We start from the raw sequence: 13,936 nt of genomic DNA on the forward strand, positions 1-13,936 counted from the left end.
ACTGTCTCTTTCTGTCAAATAAATAAATAAATAAAATCTTTAAAAAATAAATAAATAAAACGGTTTACTGTCAATGGGAGAGATATGCACCAAATCCTTAAGTCTGTACTATAAACACCCAATATACATCCATACAATAAACACCCCAAAGTCATTAAAATTCATAAATTCATAAATTTCATATCAATATGCCATCAAGACTACATCATTAATAATCAAAGTATACCCAACATTTTATTACTAAAAGCTTGCCTTCTTTGGCCAGTTTACACATTCTAAATGCCAAAAAATATATTATATGACCAAACATTGGAGAGTCTTTTAACATAATGCATGTTTTCATTTTCCTTAAAAACTACTGCCTAGTTATTACTGAATTATTAATTAAAGAAAGGGAAATGTACTGCTTTTTACTGGCAAACAATTTGTATTCCTATCTAATTTAAGACAAAAGCTTTGGCAGGGAAATATTATTATCCTCCTTTTATAGAAAGAGATTAAAGCTCAGAGAGGTTAAGTAACTTGTCCAAGGTGACACAGCGAGTAAGTGTGTTCCTTCTGACACACAATTCCTTGTTCTTCCCACATGGCCATGTGACTATTAACATTAACACTAGGAATTAGGAAAATCTGAGGCTTAACATTTAGAAAAATGTTTCTGGTTGAGATTAGATCTAAATTACTAAATATTGATTGTACATATGTAAAGTTGCCCATGTTACATGAATATCTGAGAACAGAACAATAGCCAGTGAGCTAAAAATGTTTTTTACAAATGAAATATTAAAAAAAAAACTAGAATATTTTATGATGTGATGACTATGAAATTTAAATACTAGGATCCATAAATAAGGTTTTATTGGAACCTAATGAATCTCATCCATTTATGCATTGCCTATGCCTGTTTTTGAGTTATTGGTGACATAGCTGAGTAGATGAGACAGACATGGTATGCTCTATAAAGGCTAAAATATTTACTATCTGGCCCTTTATAGAAAAAGACCCTGAGTTAGAATTAAGAGAAACTGAATTCTTGCAACATATTTTAAGTATAAAATGTATATTTTAAGTGTGGAACTGAAAAACATTTTGAGCTAAAATTATAGAAAAACACAAATAATGGGTATAATGGAGTATTCTTCATTCACTGGCCATATACTTTAATTTAATTAGATACAGCAAGATCCAGCCAAACTGCCTATCCTAACTGCTCTCTTACAATGCACATTTCCAACAGGTAGGGAGGTCTTTTTAATCTTAAAATTGGGTGATTTCATGTTAGTGTTATAGTTTTGCTTTTATTTTTTGATTTTTATAGTATATTAACTTTTGATTTAGAAAAAAAAAAATTATGGGGCACCTGGGTGGCTCATTTGGTTGAGTGTCCGGCTTTTGGTTTCGGCCCAGGTCACGATCTCAGGGTTCTGGGATTGAGTCCCACATCTGGCTCCATGCTTAATGGGGAGTCTTCTTGAGGATTCTTTCTCTCCCTCTCCTTTTGCCCCTCCCCACACTCACTCTCTCTCTAATAAATAAATAACTTTAAAAAAAAGTTTGTTTATACTTTTATATATTTTGTGTACATAAATGTAGTAATTATAGTTCAAACTATTTTAAGGGTTAATATTGATTTACAATTTTAAATGTATAGCTTTCACACTGATAATTCTTTAAATGATGGAATTTTAAATGTTTATGTTATACTTTAGGCACTTTAACTGGATTATTTATTGAAGCCCGTAAAATCACGGATATCTTTTTGCCATGTTAAGAATTTAAATTAAGACAGTCTGTAGGTTATGGAGATGACTGAGTTCGTATGTATGTACAATCTGCTTCACCTGCTCTTATTGATAGGACTGCTGTGCTGAATTAGCCACTTAGATGATATGTAGTTAGAAAAACAATAGCTGCATCTGTTGGTGTGACATTATAAAAAAACTGTAAGAAAAAACAGTACTGGTCTAAGGAATCTCAGATTAGAATAGTGGTTGGTAAGAAAAAAACATAGTCAACTGTTATCTATAAACAACAAAAAGTCATGTTTATTTCTCCTTTTTCTTTACAAGTACTTAACACAGAAAAGGAAGTGCAAACAGAAATAGCAACAGAAAGCAAACCAGAAGGGCAATAACACACACCCAAACACATGCAGTGTACCATCATCTCTCATACTTGTTGCAGAAGAGGGGGTGTTGCAACTCAGCAACCAGTCTGCAGTGTTTAAAACAGTCATGTTGTCCCCTGAGAACAGGAACAGTATAAGGGTTCATTGTCCGAATGCCTGCTCAGTGTACATGAATAGTCTTCAATGCTTGTACTGGTTCCTGACCTTTTAGCCAAAATCGTAGCTGCACTGTATGACTTTTACACTTTATCAGGTCTGTTTTAGTTCAGTTAAATACATACACATGATGATTAGTGAACTCCAAGGTTTGATTCCAGAGTTTTTAAAAATCTTATTATAGGTATCCAAGTTAAGGTTTAAATATAAATGTTCTTACACCAGAAATCATCACTAAACAATCTTATAAATTTGCAATCCTATAATTAATTAGCTAAAATTATAGATGCAAGTTTAGAGACAAATAAACATCATAAACAAGGAAATGTTAATCTACAATGGGTTTGGTGTAAAACATTATTAAATACAGGCAAATTGCAATGCACACAACTTTACAAAAAAAATTTAGACTGCACAGTTATTTTAAATTAAATAGGAAGAGGTGTATCAATTTCATAAATACTGAAAATTTAAAAGAAAATATGATGTGGCAAATGCTGTTATGTAATAATATAATTAGTTTATAAATTAAAACTAATTTCATATAATTTTTCTCTTCTTGACTAAAACAGATCTATAAAACTTCAAAATGATGGAGAATAACTTAAAAAGTAGTTTACACATAATGTGTATATATTTGACATCTAAACATATTCTGATGTAAAAATTGACCATATATTTTGACGGCTGAACGCATTTTATAAAATTAGTAGGGCAGAATATCTGAAATAACTGTTATTATTACCACATACTGTGGCATAATTATAGGCTAATCAAATGAGAAAGTATCTGAAAAAAATTTAATTCCCAATTTAAATACATCAGGTATTAATCTCTTTGAAAAGAAAGTGCAGCAGACATAAATATTTTTCTATTCTCAAACCTCTTTTAAGAAAAAAAAGAAAAATTTGGGATAGCCTTTCTCCCACAATTCAAAATAAAACCAAAAATTAGTATACTAGTATCATTTCTTTTCTCTCTGTCTCTGTCTCTGTCTCTCTCACAAGATCAGAGTGCAAATATTTTTGGCCACATTGTCTACATTTTTTTTTGGAATACTTACAAGGGCAAATACAAAAAGGGAGCTTTGCTAAAAGCCTTCAAAATGTTGTTCAGGGATATCTATTCTTTCTGAATTTTTCCAGCTATAAAGGAGGTGCAAAAGTTTCAAGAAAATCAACAGAATAACAGACAGTCTATTAGCCATATATTCCCTGGATATAATGCTGATTATGTTATTCCTGATAAGGATTTATTTATTAGCAGATCCCTAGCATGTGAAATTACAGCAAACATCGAAATGTGTTTCTGGGTGTCTCTGGGGTGGTATACTTACCTCCTGTTCCATTTGTGGTGACAGATGTGCTGCTGAGATTAGCCTTCTCCAGTTTGGAGCTACCGGGAGTATCACCACTTCCAACAAGAGGATGAGGACTTGCGAGGTCCTGCATTTCCATAGACCTGTTAGAGCAGGAAGCAGCAGAGCAAAAGCTGAAATCTCAGCAATGACTTCTTAATAAACTATATGTATTATTCTACTGAGCACACATGTGATCTCACAATAAGAACTGAGACTAATAGCTAAGACTTCTTTGTTAACCAGGTGAACATGACAGTCCATTAAAAATTAGTAAATAATAAAATTTATATTTTATTTAAAATAATAAAATAATTAAAAAAAGCTTCCATGGTAGTCTAGGCTCATAATTTATTTGTAATCCTACAACTATTCTGTATAATAAAGTACAGAAGAAAGATTCTGTCATCTTAGCAGTTTAAGTTGATAGGGATACCTTCCCTCCTACACTGACCATCTCAGTTATAAACATGTAGAAATGTTGGAAATATTCAACTCCTAAAATGTGATGTATTCAGCCATCAGTGACAAAGAAATCAATAGCTAGAAATAAAGTATAAACTCAAAGTCAGAACAGAAACTTCTAGCTGACCTTGTGGATCCAGGGCTGAAAACTGAGCTGAAGGACTGAGGGCTAGAGTTGTTACACCTTTAATATCTACTTAGGAATAGACGGGTTGACTTAAGTCTGTGTCAGGGAATGTGCTGGAATTGAGCCCCTAAATAAAACCGAGACTCTTGAAAGGCTGACGCTCTTTGGAAACAGAAACTAAAAAAAGCAGGATTTCACAGTAGTCCAAAGAAGGCATACATGCTTCAATGAAAGAAGAGAAACACAGGAGATCAACAAAAATCAAGAGAGCTTATCACCAACAAGCTACCCTGTAAAAATACTGAAGGAAGACCTTCTGGTCAAAGGAAGGATACCAGATAAAAACCCAGAGCTATAGGGAGGAATGAAGAGTGACAGAAATGTAAATGTATAGGTAAATACAAAGGTTATCTTTTGTTTTTCTTTTAATTCATGAAAGACAGCCAACTGAAGCCAAAATAAAAAGTGATCTATAATATGGTATAGGAGTAAAATATATGTCAGTAGCACAAAGAGAGTGGGACAAAATTATATTCTTTTAAGGTTCTTTCATTTGACATGAGGTATTATGATATACTTGGAAAAGACATTTAGGATACATCAAGTAACACCTAACATTAAATATTAATAAGAAAAAATATTAACAGATATATATAACAAAAATTCAATGGAAAAATTAAAATAAAGTATTTTAAAAATTTGATTAACCCCAAAGACCAGGAAAAGAGAAAGGAAAAAAGAACATATGTGAAAAATAGGAAACACGTAGCAAGATAGCACACTCAAACCTAACCATATCAATGATTATGCTAAATATCAATGGACTAAACACTCTAATGAAGAGCCAAAGATTGTCAGATTGGATTAAACAACCACAGCCCAACTATTAGGGATCTACAAGAGAAGTTTTTTTTTTTCTTTAAATTTTTACAAGAGAAGTATTTTAAATACAGACACACCGTGATACTATGGTATATTGCCCAGAAGAATTCATTATTATAGCTGCTGGTAGTGTTACCAACTGACAGTTCTCAACTAAATTCCTCTCCAAGACTTGCCCTCAAATAAAGAGTCATTTTGACCTAAATCACACCCTTTCTGGGGTTAGCCCTCATCTACTGACTGACCATGAAGGGGTATAAAGGTATTACCCTCACCCTGAAAGTCACTTGAATCTAGAGCCACCATAAGATCAGCTGAGACCTTTGTTGCAGTTGCACTGACGATCAAAATCTCTCAGTCTAATCATGCTTCCATCATTCCACCAAAAATATTACCACTGAAAGCACACTCCAATAAATTCCTGGCACATAAATCTCCATGTTAGAGTCTGCTTTCTGGGAACTTGAGCAGTGATAAGGCACAACTAGGTTCAGAGTAAAGAATGGAAAACAATGTAACATGTAAATAATAAACATAAGAAATATTTGGGCTATTATAATATCACAAAATGGTCTTCAAAATGAAGAGTATTACCAGATACAAAGAGATGAATTAAGAAAATGAAAGAAATGATAAATTCCTCACAACCCTAGATGTGCATGTACCTACTAGCCCGAGCTTCAAAATATATAAAGCAAAAACTAACAGAATTAAGTGAAGAAACTGACTAGCAGTCCATGGTCATACTTGGAACTTTTACAACATTCCTTCCCCAATAACCAATTGCAAAAGTAGACACTGTCACCAACATGCTGTAGTTGACAGTTATAGTATACTAATACCCAGTAATTATAGAATACACATTATTTTCAAGTGCACATGGAATGTCTACCAGGATGACTGTCAGGTTGGGCATAAAATAAGTATCATTAGATTTTAAATTAAACCTTACAGAGTATAGTATCTGGCCATAATTAATTAAATTAGAAAGCACTGGTAGTAAAATACATGAAATAATCATTAATACTTGAAAATTAAACACCACAATTCTAAGTAACCTATGAGTCAAAGAAGAAATCACCAATGAATTTAGAAAATGCTTAGGACAAAATACTAATGAAAACACATCAAATCACCCCACATATAGTCAACTGATCTTTGACAAAGTAGCAAAGACAATACAGTGGAGCAAATGCAGTTTCTCTAAAAAATGGTTCTGGAAAAACTAGACATCCACAAACACACAAAAAATAAGTCTAGACACAGACCCTATACCCTTCACAAAAACTAATTCAAAACTGATCATAGACCAACATAAAAAATGCAAAGTTATAAGTTTTGAATACAACACCAAAGATAGAATCCATGAAAAATAAATACTGGTAAGCTGAGCTTCGTTAAAATTAAAAACTTCTCTTCAAAAGTCAATGTCAAGAGCATTCAAAGACAAACCACAGACTGGAAGATAGTATCTGCAACAGACACATCTGATAAAGGACTGTTATCCAAAATATATGAAGAACTCTTAAAACTCAACAATAAGAGAAAAACAACCTGCTTAAAAAAGGGACAAACACTTCAACAAACACCTCACTAAAGAAGATATATAGATGGCAAATAAGCGTATAAAAAGATAGTCCACACCACATGTTATCAAGGAAATGCAAGTCAAAACAATAAGATAACACTTCACTATTTACTAGAATGGCCAAAGTCTGGAATACTGACAACATCAAATTCTGGCAAGGATATGGAGCAAGAGGAACTCCCATACATTGCTGGTGGGAATGCAAAATGGTACACTCACTTTGGAAGACAGTTTGGCAGTTGCTTATAAAACTAAACATACTCTTACCATATGATCCAGCAGTCACGCTCCTTGATATTTATGTAAAGGAGTTGAAAATATATGTCCACACAAAAACCTGCACACAGATGTGTAGAGTAGCTTCATTCATAATTGCCAAAACTTGGAAGCAACCAAGATGTTCTTCACTAGGTGAATGGATAAATTCTAATATAGAGAGTCAATGGGCCATTATTCAGTGTTAAAAGGAAACAAGCTTTCCAGCCATGAAAAGACATGAAGGAATCTTCACTGCATATTACTAAGTGAATAGACAATCTGAAAAGTCATACGTACACTATGATTCCAATTATATGATATTCTAGAAAAACAAAACTATCTTGCTGGTGTACAGATTAGGGAGGGATAAATAGAAGTACAGAAAATTTTTAGGACAGTGAACATATTCTGTATGATCTTGTAATAAAAGATATATGTCATTATACATTGTCCAAACCCACTGCATATACAATACCAAGAGTTAACCCTAAAGTAAACTGTGGACTTACAGATATGATGACAAGTCAGTGTAGGTTCATCCTTGGTAACAGATTCACCGTTCTGGTGAGTAATAACAATGGAGGAGGCTATACATGTATTGGAACAGAGAGTTTATGGGAAATCTCTGTACCTTCCTCTCAGCTATGTTATGAACTTTAACTGATCAAAATATAAAGTCCTTAAAACAAAACAAAAAAAAGACTGCATATCAATATTTGTGATATGCAAATGAAGCAGTGGCTAATGAGAAATTTATATCTTTAAAAGATTATATTAGAAAAGGAGACGGGTTTAAAATCTGTGATCTAAATTTCTACCCTAATAAACTAAAAAAAAGCAAATTAAACCCTAAGTAAATAAAAGGAAGAAAACAATAAAGAGCATAAATCAATGAAAGAGAAAAATCTATGAATAATAGAGAAGAAGAAGATCATTAGAGATACTAAAAAGATTTAAAAAGATAATAAGGAAATATTATGAACAACCTTATGTCAAAGCATTAACTACTTTAGATAAAATCAGCAGAATTCTTAAAAGACACAACCTATAAAACCAACTGAATAAAAAATAGGAAATCCAAATAGTCCTGTATCAATTAAAGAAATTGAACTCCTAATTAAACACTCCCCCCCCAAAAAAAAACCCACAAAAAACAAACAAAAAAACCCAATTCCAGGGCCATAGTAGTTTTCTTAGTGAATTCTAATAAGTAAGGAAAAATAACAGTCTTTTATAATTATTTCAAAAAAATAAGAGGTAACATATTTCATTCCATTTTATGAGAAAAGGATTACTCTCATCTAAAAACTGACAAAGACAATTTAAAAAGAATTGTGGATCTATATTTCTCATGAACATAGATGAAAAAATTTAACAAAATATTATCAAGTGAAATGCAGCAATAAAATAGCTACTATATCATGCCTAAGTGTGCTTTATCCCAAGAATGCAAAGTTTATTAAACATTTGAAAATCAAACAATGCAATTTAGTATATTAACAGAATATTATTTCAATGAGTACAAAAAAACATTTAACAATATTCATCATCCATTCACAATAGAAACTTTCAGTAAACTAGAAAAGAAATATTTCCCTCACATCTGATAAATGTCATTCTTGAAAAATCTATAGCTTAAATCATATTTAATGATGAAATATTGAATTATTTCTCCCTAAGATCAGAACTAAGGCAAGGATATCTGTTTTTCCCATTTTCATATATTTTACTGGTAATCTTAGCCAGTAAAGGAGGACAAAAATAAATAAAAGGGGTAAAATTTAGAAAGAAAAAATTCTGTTAATTCACAGATAACATAATTATTTATGTAGAAAAAATTGAGAAATCCATAAAAACAAAACAACAAAAAATACTAGAACGAATGAGTGAATTCACCAAGTTACAGGTACAAGAGCCTTGCCAGTACTAAATCAAAACATGAACCAAAAATATCTGAAACTTAAGTCAACACTGCTCTAATTCAAATACTGAAATATCAAAATGATGGCTGTTCAGGAATTGGTAGTTCCCCTCCTGCTCAACTCTTAAGAGGAATCTGAATGCTCAGACCTTACCTTAACTGCCAGCCAGAACCAAGGATTTAGACTTTCAGGAAATAAACACAACAAAAAAATAGTATGCTTCAGGCTTTACTGAGTTTTTGTATATGTTCAGAATACCATAAATGTTTTGAATACCATAAGTATTTTGAGTCTTAACAAGAAGCAGGAAAATGTGAACTCTAGTAAAGAGAAAACACAGTAAACAGAAGCAGACCTGTATATGACCCAGGTTTTAGAATTATCAGAATTAATTAGGATTTAAAAATTATTGTGAATATATGAAATAATTTACAGGAAAAGATGCACACCCATGCAAGATGTGTGTGTGTGTGTATCACACATATACATATATATACATATGTGTCATATATATTTATACACATATAATACACATATAATACATATGTATATATGTACATATAGTTATACACACATCTAATACATATATGTATATAATATGTATATGTAATAGAGATATATGTATCTATCTATGTATTGCATATAGAAAAGAAACAAACTCTAAAAAATGAAAATTCTAGAACAAAAATTATAATATATTAAATAAAAATATTCTTTGGATGGATTTAACAGAAGATTAGACACTGCAAAAGCAAGAATCAGTAAATCTGAAGCTGGGCCATTAGAAATTACCCAAACTGGAACAGCAATACAAAAATGGAGGGGCAGGGGAATTAAATTGAGTATAAGTAACTTGTGTAATATTATCAGAAAGCAAGAGAGTGAGACAGAATAATACCGAAATAAGTAATGGCCAACATTTTTTCAAATGTGATGATACACCAACCCACAGATTGTTTAAATACAATGAACAACAAATGAGAAAAGAGAAAAGAAAACATACCTACGCACATTGTAGCCAAATTCTGAAAATAACATAAGTAGAAAGCTTTATAGCAACCAGAATAAAAAAAGAGGGAAATAGTAGTATTTCACAAAAAACTATTATCTGTAGCACACTCCTGGTAACAAGCTTAGTTATAGTAAGTAATGAATGTTTATGACTTTATTATAACCTACTGGACCCACCCAATATATTTTTAATGTAATTGATCAAATTAATTAACAATTTCTTATTATATGCAAAGCACTGTCGCAGTTGTTAGGATTGCTGAGTGAAGAAAACATGGCCCTACCCTCTAGGAGTTTATGATCCAAACAAGAAAGCAGATCTTGTGCAAGGAAAATTAAAGTACATTAAATGTCCACTGAATGGAACAGACAGAAATCTGTGTGAATTCAGAGTATGGCAAATTTTGTCAGAAACCATTAGCTGGGTTTTGATGATTTCAAAGGGATTCTGGGGGAGTCACTGGTCAGTGGTACTGCTGAAGCTGCAGGGTAATATATGGGCTCAGCCAATTTAGACCACATGCAAGATGAAGAAGCAAGGAAAATTAGTCAGGAATGAAAAGATGGAGCATACACTGAAGAGAGGAGTAAAACTATGTTGCTCCTGCAAAACAAAACAAAAATAGCCTTGGTATTTTACATTCCAGTTTCCAGGAAACCAAATGCAATGATCTGAATCTTTACAGTAAGTCCCCTTTGCGTGAATTCCCTTCAGTAGGTTGATACTTCTTAAAATTAAAAGAGCCTTCTGAGAATAGATGTGCATTATTACCACAAACTATACAGCAAGAATATTCCTATATTTCCTTCTGCATGTTCTGTAATTAATTGAATTCTGAAACTTTAGATTCTTTTTAAGTCTACTTTATACAAAATAGAATATACAAGATGTAAAATTTACCAAAGACTTCAACAGCAGAAAATGATTAATGGTACCAGTTTTTACTGAGTACATATAGTATGACACATGCTATGCCTGGTACGTCATATATATTCTCTCCTTTAATCTTTACAGTAACACATTTACATGCATATTACTTCCCATATTTTATAGGTGAAGCAATTGAGGCTTACGGAGGATGCACAACATGCCCAATACCATGTAGGTAGAAAGTAGCAGCCCCAGAATTTGAACTCATGTCTATCTGATGGCAGAGCCCAGGTTCTTTCTACCACACATTGTATGTTTCCCATTTTTTAAGTGACTTTAATTCCGTCACACTGTGCAACCACAATCAGGAATGCAGAATCCTGCAGTAGAACATTTTGAATAGTTTTCAAAAATTACTGAAGTCAATATAAGCATCTGCTCTGCCAAATCTATACTAGTTATCATCATATTTAAAGGTTACCCTCTTTTCCACCCAAGATGCCTGTTTCAACCCCTTTTTAGTCATAAGGTGATGTGAGTCAACCCCTTATGTCATAAGGCCATTTGAGTACTAGCATCAGTCTGGACAATATAAAAAATGAACTTACCCATCAACACAAAAACTCATTTTAAAAAATAAAGAATTGCAGGTTACATGCAACTAGTTTCTTGGTTCTTTTCTAAAATTCTTTTGTAGCATAGACAGAATTTATTTCTAACAGACTGAAATATCCTCTTGAAACCCAAGGAACAGCAAGCTTTCTATCTGTGTATTTCAGAGTCTGCTCTAACTCAGAAACCATAATTCCTTCTGCACAGATGCTGGTAATGGATCACAGCCTTTGCACATACAGGCTGAGATTCCATCAATCCTTCATGACCCAAGAAATGCAAAAGCACTAAGTACTTTCCAGCTTTTTTCATACCAGCTTTTTTCTCTTTGCAGAAAAGTGGACAGCCTGTGTGTATGCCTCTATGTCTCATGCTGTCAGAGTCAGTCTTCACTGTAGCCACCAGAAGGAGTCTAAGGAAAGAGTTTAGGCTTTGCTTTGTTTAGCACTTCTTTTTCTAATATAAGTCTTAATTCCCCTTAGCTGCAAAGTAGGAAAAATAACATTAGTCTCCACTTCAATAATGAATCTCAGCTCCATTAGGGCAGGGATTCTTATTATCTTATCTTATTCACTGTTTTACTTCGCTACACTTAGAATTGTGCAGGCTACTTGCTGAGCGCTAATAAATGAACAATAAAATAGTAAGAGGAAAAATGTAGATGAAATGATCTGAGGTACCTGGAGTCAAATGTAGTCTAGTTCAGAAAACAATGCTTGAACATCTACCATGTTCTAGAGACAGTTCTAGGAATACTTAAAATATCTCCAGAGAGCTTGCAGGCTAGTGGAGAGTAAGAGAACAAACAGGTGGAGGGAAACAGGGATCAGTTCTCTGATGTGAATGTGTGTGGAGGTTTTCATATCTGTATGTGCAGTGTTAGATCTTCCAAATGAGTAAGAGGTTGTGTGTGTGTGTGTGTGTGTGTGTGTGTGTACACACCCATGTGTTGGGGGCGAGGAGAAAGATGCTCTGCCTGTGTACAGAAAACCACTGTGGAAGAAAAAAGAAAATAAAGCGACTTGGTCAACTTAGATCAGATGAAAGTCATGGCATGTCACTACTGAGTACCAGTTTCCACTGTCTGGAAAAAGCCCATCAGGTAACAGTGCCAGGCCATCTTAAACCAACACATTTCAGTTTCGAATCCAAGAAACCCTTGTCATAGCTGCAAATCTAAGCCAGTTTCTCCTCGGGCAGAAAGGCTGGGGAGGTGTGGATCCTCTCCAGTGGATGTAGATCCATTGTGTGATCAGGGGAACAGACAGTCTTGGAAGGAGACCCTCATTAACCCATTTTACCAGATATGGTCAGAACTGGGTTCCACCGGAAAGAAGCAGAAATGAAGGAGGAAGAAGACCCCTAGCAACAAGTATCAAGAAAATGGGCCATGCATAATGGGAGCTGTTCTTGCAATTTGCCAGTGACCTCATGCCTGTCCCTGGGGCCAGCATGAATGCTTGCAGTACAAGTGACCTGTCTGCCAGGGTGACCTCAGGCCCTGGAGTAACAGCAAATAAGGCAATGAACACACTGTTCTCTGGACACTTCTACAGTCTTTCCTTTCCAGGGCTTGCAGCTCTACACTTGAGATCTGCAACTCTGGCCCTTTCTTCACTATGATCCTAACAAATTATCCAGATAAAACATGGTTTCCCCACCAAAGAAATGTGAGTAAATATTTTTAAAAAACAGAAGCATATTTCTAAATGCCAGTTTTCAAAGCCCCCATCCCACTTAATCTGTAAACAAAGAAAAAAAAATTGAATGAATTTCCCAAGCATTATTTGAATGGTACAGGACTCAAGTTTCTGTTAGATCAGTTACAAACCATGGTTAATGAAGCAGGAAATTATTTCCCTCCAGTAACTAGTAAAGCTGAAGGCCACAATCAAAACAGCTATGGCCATCAATTATACTCAGAAACACACTGACTCTTTTTCTGAGAAAAAAAAAAAGGATCAAACTGGATGAATGAATGTATAAAATAAAAATGACCCCCCTGAAAAAAGGTGGTCCCCTACTAAAATGATGGAATTTCAATGTCCTCAAATGCAAAAATGCCATTTTATGCTCGAGGCTGTGAATGCAGTCTTAAGAGCCTACATGGTAGACTCAGACCTGGGTTTTAAAACCCTGTCTCTTCCATTTACCAGTCACTGGACTTTAGGCTCAAAAATGAAGATAATAATATCCACTGGAGGGCTACTGTGCGAATTAAATAAGATCACACACACACACACACACACACACACACACACACACACACACACACTGCACAGAATTTGGCATACAGTAGCTCTTAATAAATGTTAGCTATTACTACAGTCACTTCCACAACACTGTCAATAAATGCCTGATCTGTTTGAAAACTTGTGTTGACAAGAAAATTGTTTTCTTAAGAGGCAGCCCATTTCATTTTCAGATCACTCTTACTATTAGAAAGTTTCCCCTACACAGTTTCCATGGAACTTTGGTCTCAGAAGAAACTGAACCCACTGACATGGGTCAAGTCGAAACCTCCTTTCCCATAATAACTGCCCTTCAAACTCCAAAGAG

General features: G+C 33.8%; 1 protein-coding gene across 1 annotated transcript in view; it reads right to left on the bottom strand.

Moving 5' to 3' along the window:
• EYA4 (EYA transcriptional coactivator and phosphatase 4) overlaps window positions 1-13,936 on the bottom strand; it is a 111,585-nt gene that overhangs the window by 60,718 nt on the left and 36,931 nt on the right. The window contains exons 3-4 of the mRNA XM_088023739.1: window positions 3,621-3,775; window positions 2,176-2,244 (exon numbers count right to left, since the gene is read on the bottom strand). Of these exons, the coding sequence (XP_087879865.1) occupies window positions 2,176-2,244; window positions 3,621-3,775 (224 nt within the window). The remainder of the gene's footprint in view (window positions 1-2,175; window positions 2,245-3,620; window positions 3,776-13,936) is intronic.

Source organism: Eumetopias jubatus, unplaced genomic scaffold, assembly GCF_037043125.1.
Source record: "Eumetopias jubatus isolate StellerSeaLion01/CBP00866 unplaced genomic scaffold, mEumJub1_p1.0 scaffold_6, whole genome shotgun sequence".
In the NCBI taxonomy this organism is placed as follows: domain Eukaryota; kingdom Metazoa; phylum Chordata; class Mammalia; order Carnivora; family Otariidae; genus Eumetopias; species Eumetopias jubatus.